We start from the raw sequence: 18,299 nt of genomic DNA, 5'->3' as shown, positions 1-18,299 counted from the left end.
GCCTGTCCCTTCCTCTGAAAGATAGCTGACAGCACATGGCATTCATTGGTGGTCTCCCACCCAATATTCACAGGGCTGTCCCTGCTTAGCTTCTGAGATCAGATGGGAACTGGTGTGTTTAGGGTATTATGGCCGCTAAGTCATTTCTGACTTCTGGTGATCCTAAGATGATCCTATCATGGGGTTTTCTTGGCAAGTTACTTCAGAGAGGGTTTGCCATTGCCATCTTCTGAAGCTGAGAGACTGTGATTTCCCCTGCTCTCCAGTCATAGTCCAATGTTCAAACTGCACTGGCTTAGCCAGATCTAATTAGGACTCAGGAGGAATTACTTTCAGGTGAAGAACAAGAGTCACTAGAGGGTGCTATCCTCATTGATTCAAGACCAATGAGTCAGGAGAAAGGTACTTTCCCCGCCACTGACTCAGTGCTTACACCAAGTGCTTTGCTGCTAGGGGCCCTGTTGATTCAGAATCATGAAAGGTATTATCCCTGGAGCTAACATCTTGGGTAACTGCTTCACATTTTGTTGAATGATACACTCTGTCATAGTTTCAGTTGGATACCTGCTTTTCTTTTTAATCATCATGTATGAACATGATCACCACCATTACCACCATCATTTCCTTACAACTGTTGAATAGCAAGAATTTTCCTCTGCACAAGCTCACTAAGCCTTTCAACAGCACTGCAAGATAGGTTGGCAGTGTTATCCCCATATTACAGATAAGAGAGGGGAAACTGAGGCAGAGAAGAAATAATAGTTTATCTAAGATGGGATAGGCATGCCCTAAGTCTCTGGGGGTTAACTGTCTGATGTTTGGCTCCTGTGGAGTTCCAGAAGGTAGTAGTTGCCCTTTTACAGGTGCCATTTGGAGACCAGTTATGACAAGGCTAGTCTGGCTACATATTAGCTATTTTGGCTACTCAGGCTTTTTTTTGACACTGAAAATAACTGGCATTTGTTAGTTAGTCCCAACTAGAGTAAACTCATCAGAGCTACTGTTGAAGCAACATGCAGATAAACCCAACTGATTCAATGGCCTGTTGCAGACTGCCAAAATAAAGCTGCTTGGGGTCTCTTTGGAGGTATGCTATTTAAATGATGCATGGGTCCTAAGAGTCCAGAGGTCGCGCCAAAGCCACACTCCATTCCTAAGCACTGGAGTGCAGCTTTGGTGCAGCTTCTGGATTCTTAGGATGCATGCATCGTTTAAAAAGCATACCTCCAAAGAGACCCGAAGCAGCTTTATTTTGGCAGTCTGTAACAGGCCAATGTCTCTATTCTAATTGGTGGAGCCAGTGTGGTGCGGTGGTTTGAGCGTTAGACTATGATTCTAGAGACCAGGGTTTGATTCTCAGCCCAGCCATGAAACACACTGGGTGTCCCTGGGCAAATCTTGCTGGGAAAACCCCATGACAGATTCACCTTAAGGTCAGCATAAGTCGGAAACAACTTGAAGGCACACAACACAACTCATTCTAGTTGAGTCTGACAATAGGCCAACATGGGGTTATGGGGGCTAAGAACAACTTGTTTCCAGATGCTCCCAATTTTTTTCAGGGTGGTGATGCCTTTGAGGGGTCTCTGGTGTGCACTGGATCCCCAAAAGGATAAATGAAGCCTTCAGGGGCACATGACTGTCATGTCCAGATGAGCAGTTCTTACCAGTCTGGAGTTGTAGAGGGGGGATTTGATGGGAGAGGGCATTGGGCAGCTGATGCGCTTCTCTTTCTGGCGCCGGTTGCAGAACCAAACCCGGACCACCTCCTTCTCCATGGACAACTGTTCTGCAATCATGGCGATCTCCTCTGAGCTAGGCTTGGGGTTCTGCCAAGAGAAAGTTCAAGGTGAGCAAAGCCAACCCTTCCCAGTGGCCAGCCATGCTTAGGGGCTGGTGAGTAGTAGCGTTTTCCATCCACCCACCACCACCAATAGCTGGTGTTCATCAGGTAACATCTGTAACTATTCCTTGGAGTTCATACACATGTGGAAATTAAGCTGGGCTCCTCCATGAATGAGGGATGAAGCCCATGCTTTTACAAATTACATGGATGTGAAGGAGATTTAACTGTTTTGGGGGAGGAATCTGTGAGTAGGGATCAACCTAAGATATTCTGATGTTCTTTGCTATCAAAAGCAATGAGGGCAGCCCTTGCTCAGCTCCCCAAAGGGCGGTGGTGGCTGGTGACCAGGAATTGACCAGTCAACAGCTGGCCATCATCTTCTAAATTTAGGATGGAGCAACAGTCCATTTCAGCATTGCTTCCATGGGCCGCCTACACTCCCATCTCCAGTCTGCAAGTGGGGAGTTTGTTTTCCTTACATCTTGGAACCGTTTTTCCAAGGTGGAGCGAATGTTGGTCTCGATGCTGGTGCGTTTTTTCCTTTTGCGCCCAAACATCTCGTTCACGGCTGGATAGCTGGTGGGGGTGCTGACAGAAGAATCCAAGGGGGAAGATTCTGTGGGATGGGAAGAAAAGAAACGGGGGGAAAAGGAAGAAGAAGGAGAGAGGAAACAAAAAGAGAAAAAGAAAGAGGGAAAGAGAGATATGAATTTAAAAGTGACACATTGATTTTGGCAAGGGCGTTGTGTCTGATTTGGAAGGTAAGCTTGGTCAAGTTGGGCTAGTACTTGGATGGGGAACCAGCAAGGAATACCAGGTGCTGAGGGTTCTTTTCAGAGGAAGGCAGTGGCAGAATCACCTCTGAGCATTCCTTGCTTAAGAAAAATCTATGAATTCATGGAGTCATCATAATTTGACTTGAAGGCAGATACAGACATACTCATGGCAGGAAATAACTGGGAAAAATTCTGGAAATACATTCATCATAAGAACATGCAAGAAGCCAAGCTGGAGCTGAAGTCCTATCTAGTCCAGCATCCTGATGCTATGAGAAGTCTGTAACAGGACATGAGTTCAAAAGCATCATCCTACTTATGTTCCCCTGCAACTAGAATTCAAAAGGATGCTGCCTAAACATGACTGGTAGACATTGATAGTCTTACTTTCCCATGCAGTGGTTGGCTTCTGTGTTAAAGGGGTGATGCATTTGGATATTAGTCCAAAATTTAGAGGAGCTATCCAAAATGTTGAAACTGATCACCAAAGTAGATCCGACACTTTGGATAGCTCCTTTAGATTTACACCCAGAACAGATAACCATCCCACAGGAATGGGAAGCCAATAGCTTCCGTGGTCTCCACAAATAAGTTTAATTTCCATTTCAATCTATTTTAGATGGATGTGTTAGAATCCAAGGGAGAATGGACGAGGCCCAACAGGTTGGCCAACGGTCTACATGAATACATAGTAGACCCTAAATTTTCCCCAGAATCATGTTTTCCATAAAGCCAGAGGTTTCAGAAGCTACTGAAGAGCAGATGAACTTTCCTGTTGCTTTCAGTAGCTGCTATGCAAACTTCCAATGGAAGGATAAATTGTGAAGAAAACTGACCTGCTGTGCTATTCTTCTCCCTCCCTGTTCATTTCCCCCCATTTATCTAGCCTCCATCCAAGAGTTATGGTGGTTAAAAGTTGGTGCATGTCTGTAATGTTTTCTGGTTCTGAGCTAATAAATAGATGTATTTACTTGCCAAGCTTGCAGAACACTTTATTGCCCCCTAGTGGCCATGTGCTGTGGTGCAATGCATGAAGACTTTTGTCTCAGCAAAGCCACTCTGCATTTAAATGTTTAAACATCTCACAGAAGGAAAATTTAGCTCCTTCCCTGAAATAAAAGTTAATATCACCTCAATACATGTTGCAACAGATTCTCTGCCTTCCCCTAAATGTATTTGTCCCACTCTGCACAATGTATCTGATTTATACAACTTTCCCATTGACTACTGAATGTTGCTGTGCATTTCCCCTGAAACTTATGTATGCATTATAGATGTTCACATTAAAAAAATATGCACATTGATTTGTGCATTGTTATTATAATTATTATTAAAAACCTGCAAATCTCAATAATGGGCAAATGTTCAAAACAGGATGCGTGGCTTCTTGTGATTTCAGTCAATGAGAATTTATTTACGCCTCTAACTTGATTTGAATTCCATCATTGCATAAAGAAAGGATCATAAATAACCAAATAGGTAAGATCATAATTGAGAAGGTCATAAACTCTATCAGAGAGTTGACATAAGTCAGAGTCAACCTGAAGGCATATAACAACAATAACAAACCATGAATAACCAATGTGTATATTGGCTTGACTGTTGGACTGGGACTCTGGGAGTGAATCCACTGAAGTGAAACTGGACAAGTCACATTCTCTTAGCCTTAAAGGAAGGCAATGGCAAATCTCCTTTCAATAAATCTTGCTAAGAAAACCCTAGAATAGGGTTGCCATAAGTTGGAGATGACTTGGTAGAGTAATCATTTGCACTATTGTTGTGTTCGCTACAAAACTTGGCAATTTCAAAGTAGCAATTAACTTTTTTCTTTGTTCCTGGGGCTTCTCTAAGAAAACATGCATGCATAGCACTTTGTTTTTCCTCTAACAAAATTTAAAACAATATAAAGAAGTGATATTTCTGTTGAGTGCCTTGCAACAGTAAACAGTGATGTTTACATTTTCTCTTCTTTACAAGCAAAGCTTTGAATACACTTGAACAAAACAGTCAACCACTCCCTGCATATTTTTATTCATGTTTACTCAGAAGTAAGTGAGCAATACTCGATAATGTGGGATTGTTGCCTGGTTTGCATGTTTTCACATCCCATCCAGTCAAAGGTTTGAGTTCAAATCCTTTTAGTCAGTGATATGACTCTCTATGTGTATACCTATACATACATTTGAGATTCATAGCTTGGTCAAGCTAGGGCACTACCAGGATAATAAGGAACATATTCAAATTCAAGATTTTCTGGAATCACACATCGGCATGCAGTGAGAAAGTAGAGAGACACCCTCCAAAGAGCATTGCAGTTGATCCTGAAACATCATCCTACCTGCATCACTGAGCCACTTTTCCAGCAGTGGTTTTAGCTTGCACATGTTTTTGAAGCTGAGATTCAGCGCCTCAAAGCGGGAAATGGTAGTCTGGCTGAAGTCATTCCCATAGAGTTTCCCCATGGCAAGACCCACATCACCCTTTGGAAGACAGAAAAGGGTCAGGAATGTTGGAACAGCACATCACAACCTCTAGCAAGTGATCTGCACCAGTGGAGGTGTGAGGAGCAGAAAATAGAAAGAAAAACACAGCTCAGGCATTGCTTCCTCTTGTATGTTCTAGACCTGTATGTACAATGGTTACTCAAAGGCCTCCTTCCTTCCTTCCTTCCTTCCTTCCTTCCTTCCTTCCTTCCTTCCTTCCTTCCTGTAGCATTTCCTTAGTAAGGAAAATGGCCGCAAACAAATGGAAGCCAGCACTAGGAATGCTTTAACCGCACTTAACATACATAGCAGCTATGGGTTGGAGGCAACGTTGTGTGGTAAGTATGACAAAATATTACTTTGGGACTATAATAGTGGCTTAAAAACTGTGTGCAATAATCTCCCAAATATAGATTTCTTTGAATACTATAAAGAGCAAGCTGTTTTTTCCTTTTGCTTAGCACCCGTTATAGAGCTGATTCCTTCTCTTCCATATTGAGAAGCTCACAGTCAGGACCACTGCACTCTGCCATCAAAATACCAAAAATCCCTAACAAAGAGAAGGGGAAAATGGTGATGATGATAGTGAGGAAATGATCTGCATTTTCTCCTACCCCTCTACAAAAAGATAAGCCTCCCACACTTCCCCAGCTCACCAGTCTTGCCACTCCAAAAGCCTGGTACTGAACCAAAGGGTGGGAGAAAGATCTTCTCCTTGGTTGAAAGGAGATCCTCCTCACCTGGGTGAACCCAAGCTTGATTCGCCTTTGCTTGAACGTCTTGGCAAACTTTTCGAGCTCCTCTAGGTCATTGGCTTCGTCCGTGGCCATGGAGGATGGCAAGTGCTTGGCAACTTGTAAATGCTGAGGGACTTCCATATGAGGCTCCAATGAAGATGACCCTGGATGCCCAGGACGTCCCACTGTCTGAGTAAGAAAACACGACCCAAAAAAAAATCTATGATTTTTAGCATTGAGAATCTCCCTAAGTATTGTCACAATGCACTCTACTCTCAGTGAGGATTCATGGAATCTATAGACCCAACTCCACACTCACACTCTGCTACAAACGGTCCAGAAAGAGCACCACTTCTGGTGTTCACCTACACAGAATTAGACCAGGAGCAAAGTTATTGCCTCTCATAATATCCCCCCAACTTCCTCTGATGCAAAAGAGTCTCCAAAGCATTTCCTCCATTGCTTTAATATTTGCTGACTACTTGATGTCAGGTCCTTGATGCCCTCTGTTCGATTTCAGCAATTGGCGCCTGCTATTTCTCAGGATTGGAGAAAGGGACTGAGAATATATGGCAATAACCGGTAACTGAGGTGCAATGGGATTTCAAAACTAATATAGTATTTGATAGCTGCCATGCAACAGGATTTAGTATTTGGCAATGTTGATAGTGATATGAAAGAGTATCTAGTGGCCAAGATCCAAGTAGTCAGCTAGTGGAGTGTAAGTCCCTAGCAGTGAACTTAACACTGTTCTTGGGGAGGGCTGAGACTGCTCTTTTTCCATTGCTTCTTTCCCAGCAATAGCTAGGGGATTATATGGCCCATCTCTGTCCCTTGGCCATTGAGTAGTTCTGGGAGTGTACCCAGGCATGCTCTTCCTGACCTTCTATACCTGGGAAAGAAGGACAAACAACCAGCACATGACTTCTTTTTCTTCTCCAGGTGCCCAAGAGTAGCTACAACCATACTCGGGTCTAGCTGACCAATGGCCTGGGATGGGCAAAGGAGCACCAAAGAACCTCTGGCTTCTAATGTACGCCTGGAGCAAGGGCACTGAAGAAGGAAGTATGTAATACCTCCCTCTTCATCATCCCCAAAGTACGTACATTGAAGCCACCAGAGATAAGCCATCATATGCCACCAACTGGAGCCTAGTCTATATTTGTCAGCTGACAGATGAGATTTTCATTTTCCTGTCTGTCAAAATGGCCCATAAATTCACACACGGTTCATAGAATCATAGAGTTGTAAGAGACATCAAGGGTCATCTAGTCCAACTCCCCTGTCATGCAGGAATAAAGAATCAACACATTCCCAACAGATGCCCATCCAGCCTTTGTTTAAAAACCTCAGAAGAAGCAAACCCCACCATACTTGGAGGCAGCGCCTTCCACTGTCAAACCACTCTCACTGTCAGGAAGTTCTTCCTAACGTTGGGGTGGAATCTCTTCTCCTGCAGTTTGTATCCATTGCTCAGGGTCCTACTCTCAGTTGTATTCTGATATGCCCAAGCTTCCATCAGTGACAACACTGGGCCATTTGGGCTATTTGAGAAGGTTGGTTTCAGCTCCAGGGAGAATTTATCTTGGCTGGGTTCAACCAAGACAACCGCGAGTTACCTGAGATGTTAAGCTGTGTCCATGCTGGGGAAGGAGAAGACCACTCTGCTGCTGAGGGAAGGAGAGAAGATTTGATTGCAGAGCTAAAAAAGAAAGACAGAAAACGAGAGAGAGAGAGAGGATGATGATGGTGGTAGTGATAGTGATGTTGATGATAAGGAAGAGGAAGAAGAATTTAATTTATGCCCCATTTTTTTGCCAGAAGATGGATAATTTGTAATGTGGTTTACAAACTGGAATACAATACAGTCTGCATCTGCACTGCAGAATTAATAAGTTTGACAACACTTTAACATCTGTGGCTCAATGCTATGGAATTCTGGGATTTGTAATTTTGTGAGCCTTCTCGGTCAGAGAGCTCTGGTGCCACAAAAAACTAAATATCCCAGGATTTCATAGCACTGAGCCATGGCAGTTAAAATGTTGTCAAACTGCATTGTTGCTGCAGTGTCGATGCAATCATAGTTACAACATGCAAAAGCTTATTCTGGAATCCAACTATTAACAACTTAAAAATAAAACAACTTAAAGAGTGCAGTTAAAATAATAAAAAGTAAGATTTTTTAAAAATAAAAAAGTACAATCAAAAACATTAAAAAGTATAACATTCTCATAAAATCCTCTTCTTAGAAAACATCCAGTTCTTTTTTAAAAAAGCCTCTTTTGATTTAAAAGAATGGCTTTGCTTGCTGATGGAAGGTCAGGAAAGAGGGGGTTATTCTATAACCCCCAAATGTCCCAATTTGGCAGGGACAGTTCCAATAAATCCTCTGCTATCCCACCCCTTCAGCTGCTTTTAAAATGTCCCAGTTTCCTCTCTACTCCTCCACATTCTCTTTTCATCCTCATCTGACATCACTTGCTGCCAAATGAATTTGAAATGGAAAGAGTAGTTTGCAATCCATTAATGCATCAGGGGAAAAGGCGAGGAGGAGTGAAATCTTGCCCTTCCCAGTTGGCTGGGGCAAAAGCAAACTGCTGCAGCCTCTCCTATCTCCGTTCCTCCTCATTAGTAACTTTTTGCCATCTTGACCACACTTTGATGTTGCTCAGCCACACGTCTCAGTTTTTACCTGTGTAATGCTGGACAGTATGCCATTGAAACCTTTCCAGAGATTGTGTCAGATATGTTTTCTTTGTCTAAATATTTTCATTTTCATGTATGTACAAGAAAGAGATCATCAAGGGGTGTGCGGACTCATACATTGTGGAAGCTGTGGTGAGGAGGGATTGATAGATGGAGGAGAAGGGAATCTAACATGGGTGGGAGAAAAGGAAGCAAGGTGAGATGTGGGGACCGAGGCAAAGCAAGAACATATGGAAGAAAAGGAAGAGAGAAAGAGAAGGAGAAAAAGAAAGAAAGAAAGAAAGAAAGAAAGAGCATATGGGATCAACATGGCACTCCCTGGAGAGAGAACAGAGGAAGATGGAAAGAGGGGAAAAAGTGGAGCCCAGTTTGGATGGAGGGAGTGCTGACAAAAGGCTGGGTTTGGGAATGGTGTGATGGGACCCTACCATCTAGGACTAGAACTTTCTAACAATACATTCCCTTATTGCTTGCACAGTGATAAATCCCACTGTATTTCACGAGGCTCCCTCCTAGGAAAAACAGAACTAGGATTGCAAGCTTAGAGTGATCCAAGCATATCATGGACACGATCTTTTACAGCAACCCTCCTTAAATGGCCGCGTTGCCCAACCAGGTAATCCTTCCGATATGTTGGATTGCAGCACCCATTGGCCACACTGGTGTTGGAAGTTGTAGCCCCACTAGACTGGGGGAATCGGCTGTAAGCTAAGTTACAGCAGCACCATTTATCATTCTTTGCCAATGCATGGCCAAGATTGTGAAGCCAGAGCTTGCCTGGGGCTGCTTGGTGATAACTTTGCATTTCCAAAACAGGATGGTGCAACGGCACCAGAAATTATATGCACATCAATTTTATTGCAAGACACCAACCAGACAAATTGGCTGCCATCCCTTTTCCTCATTATGCATTTTCAAATTGGGACTTTGGCTACCTCCATCAAAGGGCAGATAACATCTGAGCAATAGGAGGATGAGCTGTACCAGGCAAAGACAGACAGGGTATTAAACGAAGAAGAATCCAGATTTTTTTTATTGACTTGGAAAGGGGTCTCAAGGATCATATGATAGCCTCTGTCTTCTTTCTTCCTATCTTCTTTCCTCTATCTTCCACTTCATCTTCTTCCTAAACATACCAAGTCCCTCAGCTGTTCTTCACAGTCCTCAATTTCCAGGTCCTTCACCTTCTCGGTTACCTTCAAGCCACATTCCTGCTTGCTGATCAAGAAGAAGAATGACTCTAGGCATGGAATAGGCATCAGAGAGCTTAGATGCCATCATTGCCCAGAACTGGCCAATTTGTGGTGCCCTTCATTTAGGACTCACCATTGACCACACTTCTGGTGACTGATAGTAGCTGCTTTCAAGACATCATTAAAGAAATTCCTGCTGGGTGTGTTGTAATTCACTTGAGGAACTGAGAAGTTGTGGTCGATGAGCAGTCCAGAGGTTGAGAGCTAGGGTATCAACCTGAAGCTGGGGAACCAAAACTGAGAGAGGGCAAACAGAAGAGTAGTGTGGATTCAAAATCAGAACAAGGTCTCTGTTTTGGCTTGGATGTATCTCTCACAGAGTTGATGATCAACATTGTTTCCAGTAGTCATACAGCATTTACTGCCTGCCTTATCTAGGAGGCTGACTATTCAGTATGAACACTAATATTTATTATTTATTTATATAATAATATTATTATTTATATAGAGCTATAGGTGTGCCAATCTTCTTTCCCAACAGTCCAATCCTGTTAGTAACTCCGAGGGAGACCCAACAGAGTGTCCTCTTCTCATCTGAATGGTTCATGAGTGGAATCTTCTCTTCTACATACAGTCTTGACATTCAGATTGAGGAGAATTTCTTTTCAAAGCAGATAATAAATATAGAGGTGCAAATATCTTTACACACATTAAGTGTTGGCTTTAGGGATGGGAATGTAGCTTCCAATCTGAATATGCATTTTTGGTTAATCGGTTAAATGGTGTTGGCTTCATTTGTCTTCTCTGGGTGTTCCAAAGTTGGGACTAGGAGTCTATTTGGACACACAACTCTTACTTAAGAAAAAATAATGTATGGGTTCTATTCCAACCATGTTTGAAAGTCCATCAGTTGTTTGTTTCAATGCCTCACATTTCCCCGTGTTTAGCAACTCAAAATTGCATCTACACTGCAGAATTAATGCAGTTTGACACAGCTTTAACTGCCATGACTCAATGCTATGGAATTCTGGGGTTTGTAATTTTGTGAGCTATTTAGCCTTCTCTGTCAGAGAGCTATGGTGCCACAACAACTACAAATCCCAGGATTCCATAGGATGTAGCTGTGATAGTTAAAGCTGTATCAAACTGCATTAGCTTTGTAATATAGATGCAGCCAAAGTGGTTGTAAATATTGATGCCAGTATCTGGCACATGGGGGCGGGGGGGAAACTTGCTGGGAAAATGCAGTTTGGGAAGGAATATAGAAGGTTAAAGTAAGAGGAGAGGTATATTATGTGGATATTGGAAAACCCTGAGATTTGGAAGAAGAATGTTATGTTAGTAATGGTATGTAATCATATACAGTTGGCCCTTCTTATACATGGATTTTTTAATACACGGATTCAAGTATCCATGGTTTGAAAATATTAAAAAAAAAGTATAAATTTCAAATATCAAGCTTTGATTTTCCATTTTTTATAAGGGACACCATGTTGCTATGTCATTATATTTAATGGGAATTGAGCATCCACAAATTTTGTTATCCACGGGTGATCTTGGAACAAAGCCCCAGTGTATAACAAGGGTCCACTGTATACAGCTGGCCTTCCATGGAGAATCCATGGACAGACTGAAGAATCCACGGTGTGAAAATATTTTTAAAAATGTATATGTTCCAAAAAGCAACCTTGATTTTGCCATTTTATATAAGGGGCACCATTTTACTAGGCCATTGTATTGCTTCCATGGATTTTGTTATCCCTGGGGGGGTTTCTGGAAACCCCCCCAGCTTCGTGGATACCAAGGGCCCACTGTATGTGTTTCTGTATGTTTTTTATATTATTATTATTATTATTATTATTATTAAATGCTTTAATTGTGGAGTGTGTCAGCAGCTGGAGAAGGAGCTCTTTTCAGAGATGAAGAAGCACAGGTTTGTGGAGAACAGAGAATCTGTCTGAACCTCCTAGTTTCAAAGCAGAGGAAGCTCTCTGTTTTGGGGATGGGTGCAGGTTCTTGGGTTCAAATGCTGCTGAGAGCACCGACTGGGGCAAGGGTGTGCTCCCATTCTGTTGCTGAGCCGACTGAGTCACCAAAGGGATCAAATGCATGCAGGTTCCTTGGCTTTCCTCCCTGGCTGCGTAACCCTGGTATCACGTCTTTCGACGACTTCAGCAGAACCTTTGCTTCACCTCTTATGTCATGTCTCTAGAGGAAATGAAGCAAAACAAAGCTGTCGAAACCATAGGGCCTGGGTTGGCGATTCATTCACCCGGTAGGCACCTTGCAAATGAGGGGGCATGGATGTCAATGTAATTAAACGCGCAAACCACAAGCAGGGGCCTTGCAGAACCTGGAGACGTCGCTCCTATTGTTGTTTCATCAACGTGGAGCCCGATAGGATCTCCATGAGCCAGACAAATAAGCCAAGTGGCTTTGCCTCTGAGCTTCAGGGTGGGCGGCAGACCTGCTCAAGTGAGCATCTTCCAGGATGGGAGGGGGCAGGGTGGGCGGGGAAGGGTGCCCGGATATGAATATATTTGCATTGATTAAAAAATTCATCCTGAAAAGAAAGGATTGACTCAAGAGGCTCAAGGAAATCCATGGCTCCAGGGATCATGACAGCCAGGACCTGAACTTTGAGTCTAGAAGGATTCGCTTCCTTAAGTTGATGTGAAACACAAAGAGAGGATGAAAGCAAGGTTTAAGAAAAAGACGCCAAAGCCATTCTTTTATTTTCCCCATCCACGTATTCAATGATAAAAGTGGACAGGGGGCAATGAGTTCAAAAGCAATCAATAAAAATGGGCAGGATTCACTAGTGGTCTTGTGTCAGTGGAATGGCAGAATTTAGCGGAACCAAGAAGGTGATGAATGCCTTCCTATTGAACTCCTTCTTCACCCTTCTCAAAATGGCTCTGAAAGGGTCAGAAACCCTCCAGAGCTGGTTTTAGATGGACAAGGAATGAGCGGAGGTAGCAAGATATTGGATTCAACCTCTTACTCCTCAATGAGCTCATAATTTTATTTAATTTATAGCCTTCCTTTCTTGCATGTGAGACCCAATGCACTTACACCATACAGGAAAACAATGTAGCTAAAACTCTTTGAAATACATTTAAAAACCATTAAGCAATAATCCACTTCTGGATCTGAGTTGGACTATATGACTCTGAAGACCAGGATTTGATTTTTTGTTCAGCCATGAAACCCACTGGGTGATCTTGGGCAAGTCACACTCTCTCAGCCTCAGGGGAAAGCAAGGGCAAACCTCCTCTGAACAAATCCTGCTGAGAAAACCCCATGGTAGGGTCGCCTTACGGTCGCCATAAGCCGAAAATGACTTGAAGGCACACAACAAGGCAACCCTTTCATGGGGTTTTCTTCAGAGAGGGTGTGCCATTGCCATCTGAGAGAGTGTGACTTGTCTAAGGTCACCCAATGGGTTTACATGGCTGTGCTGGTATTCGAAGCCTGCAGAATCATGTAATCCACATCTCAAACCACTACACCACGTTGGCTCTCAGTATTACTAGTACTAGCTGTAATAATAATAGTAAAGTAATACTTCGGAGCATCCCAGTCATACGTTGGACCCTCTCAATCACTTCCCATACTGTATCATGGTGCAGCCACTATCTCTATACCATGTTAGTATTATATCATCTTCATATTTCAGTGGGGGAAGTGGTTTAAAACTAAGGGTGACATGCCTACTGAGTTCAGTGTGGAGGTGAAATGTGAATTAGGGTGCATCTACACTGCAGAAATAATGAAGTCTGACACCACTTTAAGTGCTATAGCCCCATCCTATGGAATCCCATGTTTTGTAGTTTTGCAAGGCCTTTAGCCTTCTCTGCCAAACAGTGCTGGTGCCTCCACCAAACTACAAATCCCAGGATTCTGTAGGATGGAGCCAGGGCAGCTAAAGTGATGTCAATCTGCATTATTTCTATGGTGCAGATTGACCCTTAGACACTTCCCAACTCATAAAGATTACTCCATCTATTAACAGCATGCTTTTCTTTAAGCTTGAGCCTACTTCATCAACAGCTCCACAGCTCATTCGTCAAATTAAATGTGTTGACATGCTAATTTAAATCTCCCTTACTAAAGGTTTTAAGTCCTGCCCAACAGGAGCAGGAGGTTCCCCACAACTGTGTTTCAAAATATATAGGCATACCTCAATTAACAAAATAGTTGTGTTCCTGGGCAATGGGCATTATTTCTTTAGGAAACAATTTGGTACCAGAGGCAGAAATGACATGGATAAGAATAAGGATAGGTTCCTAGAAGTTCAACATCTCTGAGCAAACCTTTTATGCAGAACTAACAATACCTCCATGTGAAATGAAATAACCAAGTTAAGTAAGTGCTGCAGAGGCAAACAGAAGCGTGCTTGAACCTTCTAGGGACCATTTGAAAGCTTCTTCAAAAATGCATCCAGAAATTATGTTTTCTTGCCCCAGCTTCCACTTTTCTTATTATTTCTATTTTGGAGGCCAAACCTATATATCTATGGGATTACAGCAGGTATTCCCCTTTTCTCTCTGTTTTGTTTGTCATGTATGCTCAGTAATGGATTCTGGAGACAGCTGCTGTTTCCTTGCCTATTGTAAGAAAGCACAAAAAGCTACAGTAGGATTGGCTAGAGCAGAATCCCATTCTATCTCAGCTCAAGCTTTATTTACTATAGATGCACTATTGCATCCTGGCCCAGAAAGTCAGTGTTTTTCCAGCCTTCATTCCAATGCTGATGCTGCTAAAAACATTACCAGCTAGGCAGGGGGAAGGAAAGTTGGGGTCTGGCAGGGAATAACAAGCCTTTGTAAAAAGGAGCCTCATGGCCAGAGACTTTGTCAACTAATTGACGCCTGTATATATTGCCTTTCATTATGACATTGGTTACCATAAGGATGATAAACTATCACATAAATGTCACACAGAAATTTTTCATGATATACAGTCAGCCCTCTGCATCCATGGATTCTTTATCTATGGATTCAACCATCCATGGATATATATATATATATATATATATATATATATATATATATATATTCCCAAAGAGCAAACCTTGCTTTGGCCATTTTGTCTATTTTACGATGCCATTGTATTTAATGGGTCTTGAGCATCCACAAATTTTGGTATCCATGCAGGGTCCTGGAACCAAACCACAGCAGATACCAAGGGTCCACTGTACCTGAGCTTGGAAAAGTTGCATTTTTGAGATGACAGCTTCCAGATTTTCTCCAACTGAGGGATTTTAGGAGTTGTCATCCCAGAAAATTAACACTTTCCAGCTCTATGAAATACCCTAGCCCAGAACTGAAACCTTGGCCCAGGACTGGCCCAGGAAAAGCTGACAACTGCTGTGATGAAAGGGTGGCACAATGACAAACATATCGGCAAGAGGAGGATTCCTTGCCCACGTTCTTGGAGGAAATGCAAGCACATAGATCGGCAGCACGTTGGCTGACTATGCCTTTTGCTTTCCCCACGGGACTTAGATTTTGGAAAACAGCAGCCAACTGAAGCACATAATGTTAGCCGAAGGGAATCTGTAGTCTGCAGACAAGGAAACTGCATATGTACATATGGAGATAACAAACAGGGATATTGCATACATTACCTTGTTGCCCTGCTGGGCCCTGAGAAAGAAGGAATAGGGGGACGGATTGCATGTGGCCAGGGACTTGCACAAGTTGTTGCAAAGTATGAAGAGAACTCATATCCTAGAGAAAGAAGACAAGAATGCAAGTCAAACACAGCACAATAGAATGCCTCCACACAGCCCTCTAATCCCTCCATCGCTTGTCCATCCCAGCTGCATGCTCAGTAGAGGAAAGCACTGGGGAATTTACACATGATTTGATTTCTTGCGGGTTAGCAGCTCAGATCTTGGAGCCAAAATTCATCTCAACCCTAGAAATCAAAACACATTTCTATTGGTGGCCCAAATGATAGTGGTTGAACCTGGGGTGTCTAGCCTATGAATATTTTCTCCCCTCACAAGGACTCCCTGAATATAGAAAGCTAATGTGTTTATACTTGGTTATAACCTCCTTCTCGATCTGTTCACTTTGAATATCCAGGGAGCTTTTTCTTAACCTAGGGAAGCAGGTGAAGACTGAAAGGGTCACAGCTCAGTGGCAAAGCACCACTTGTTATGATGTCCTTCTTCTCGGGATAGCAAACCTGGCAGCGCTCTCGACACACCAGCTCTTCTCCATTTAGCAACTGATCTTACTATCAAAACATAACCAGTTGGGGAGGAAACAGCCCAGTACTGAGGTGTGCAAAAACAATTTGGCAACTCAGCATTGTTATATTGCAGATTCATTACTGTAGTTTCAGATGTTGTGAAACAATGCACACACGCAGACGCCTACCCTACGACAGTGATATCAGCATATTTCAGAAGGTCTTCAGCTTCTGCTCTACATAAAGCACATGTTATTCATAAAGGAGATCCTATGTGCATTCCCAGTATCTCCAGGAGAAGCTGGGGAAGTCCTTTGAAATAGTAAGTGTCCCACAGAGGACTTGAGTGTAAGGGGCAATTTATACAGGAGGAAGCACTCTAGTATTGGTAGCCTGGACCCAAACCATGTAGGGCTTTAAAGCTAATAATCAACACTTTGTGCTTTGCTAACTGGGAGCCAGTGGAGAGATTTTAATATTGGTGTGATATGCTCACTCCCAGATGTATCAGCGATCAATCTAGCTTCCATGTTTTGAACTAATTGAAGTTTCCAAACTTGGTACAAAGGTAACCCAAAGTACAGCACATTGTAAAAGTCCAGCCTTTAGGCCAGCACTACCATTTTTAGGTCTTCCAACTTTAGGAAAGGGCGCATAAAGAAAAGGACATTGTTACTGCTACTAGAGGCTATATATTTATATATAACTTTTGGCATTCTGTTGTTGTGTGCCCTCAAGTTGTTTGAAACTTAAGGCAAACCTATCATGGACATTCTACCTCTCTTATTATTTATCATTATTGATTTATGATCTGAACATCTGTTCTTCCATGAAGGAACTCAAGGTCAGGGTGTGAGTAGAAAGAAATTTTTGCTAAACTCTATATGGTCTTGATGAAAAAAAAGTTCCCCACGACTTGAGATTTGTTGAAAGAAAACACTCATCTCACCTCAAACCCTTGTGCATTTGTGAGGCTTGCACAGTGTTTCTGAGAATTAAAATGTGCACAAAACAGTGCACATTTTTTAGATATGTGGATAGATAAAATTGGGGGGAGGAGGGAGTACATGTAAACACACTTCAGTCAATGGGGAAAATGTGAGTAAGAAGAAAACTGCACAAATAGATGTACAAATTAGGAAAATGTCAATGAACAAATGTCAATGCAGTAAGAAGGAACAAAGGCCTAAATCTGTTTGATACTTCCAAATAAACTGAATCTTTTGAATGAATGGAATTTACATAAGCGTTGGCTTACATTTTCCAGTGGATTCGGTAGATGTGAGGACTATACTGTGGGTTTAGGCTCAAGTCTTGCAACTTGATATGAAATAAGGTTGAAAAGTGGGCTCCAGGGAAGCCAAGACTGAAAGGTATTCATATCCATAGATAAGTGCTCTCAGGTGGCTTTCCACTGTTGTTGTTGTGTGCCTTCATTTCCAACTTAACGGTGACTCTAAGGTGACCCTATCATGGGGTTTTCTTGGCAAGGGTTTGTTCAGAGGAGGTTTGTCTTTGCCTTCCTCTGAGGCTGAGAGAGTATGATTTGCAAGAGTGTGATCTGTGGCTAACAGGGGATTTGAACTCTGGTCTCCAGAGTTGTCATCTAATGCTCAAACCATGTTGGCTTTCCAATGAACAGATCCAAATATGACCAGTTTCAGCAGAGCTGCTGCACTAAGTACTTTGAAATTCAGACCATTTCTCTAAGGACCATTCATCCATCAGCAGATGCCAGTACAAAATGCCCCCATTCCTCCTTACCCCTGTAATTTGCCCTCCAGGCATCATTGATGGCCCCTGGGGTAGGTGACTCGATCTGGAGGGGATGGCAGCTTGCAAGGAGTCGCTGAGGTCTTCTGTTTTAATCTACAAGGGAAAGCAAAAGAACCACGCTTGATCTCCAGTTTGACTTGTACTCTGTTTTTCTCCTAGAAATGGGATATTAAAAAGGCTCACAATGAGTTTTAAAACAGGCATGGGTCGAAACACAAAAGATTATACGGTAAGAATACAGTTAACCCACTTGCAAGGCTAAAACACAGCTCAGCGCTAAAGCAAATTAATAGCAAATCAGTAACAGAAACATAACACTGATCCTTTAAAAGGACCTTTTCCAGCAGGCTGTCCGAGGTTTTATATCGCTGTAAAAGCCATGAACAAGGAACTGGGGAGAAACATTTGGGAAGGAAAGTTTAGGGCTCATCCAACAAAGTTCCAATAAAGGGCGTGGAGGACTGTCTACCATTGCATTTCCATTCAGGCTGTTCTCCATGGCTTTCTCCTTCCTATCTTGGTGTTATAATGGATTTTGGCTTGTAAGCCTGCCCACCATGCCAACTGGCACAGAGACC

General features: G+C 42.6%; 1 protein-coding gene across 1 annotated transcript in view; it reads right to left on the bottom strand.

Moving 5' to 3' along the window:
• The window catches only part of POU2F3 (POU class 2 homeobox 3), a 65,479-nt gene that overhangs the window by 1,754 nt on the left and 45,426 nt on the right, over positions 1-18,299 (bottom strand). The window contains 7 exon segments of the mRNA XM_089538153.1: positions 1,668-1,829; positions 2,326-2,462; positions 4,961-5,102; positions 5,846-6,031; positions 7,462-7,544; positions 15,374-15,476; positions 17,710-17,814. Coding sequence (XP_089394279.1) covers positions 1,668-1,829; positions 2,326-2,462; positions 4,961-5,102; positions 5,846-6,031; positions 7,462-7,544; positions 15,374-15,476; positions 17,710-17,814 — 918 coding nt within the window.

Source organism: Sceloporus occidentalis, unplaced genomic scaffold, assembly GCF_023333645.1.
Source record: "Sceloporus occidentalis isolate IW3139 unplaced genomic scaffold, rSceOcc1.0.p SCAF_9, whole genome shotgun sequence".
Classification (NCBI taxonomy): Eukaryota; Metazoa; Chordata; class Lepidosauria; order Squamata; family Phrynosomatidae; genus Sceloporus; species Sceloporus occidentalis.
This window is presented reverse-complemented; position numbering and strand designations above follow the sequence as displayed.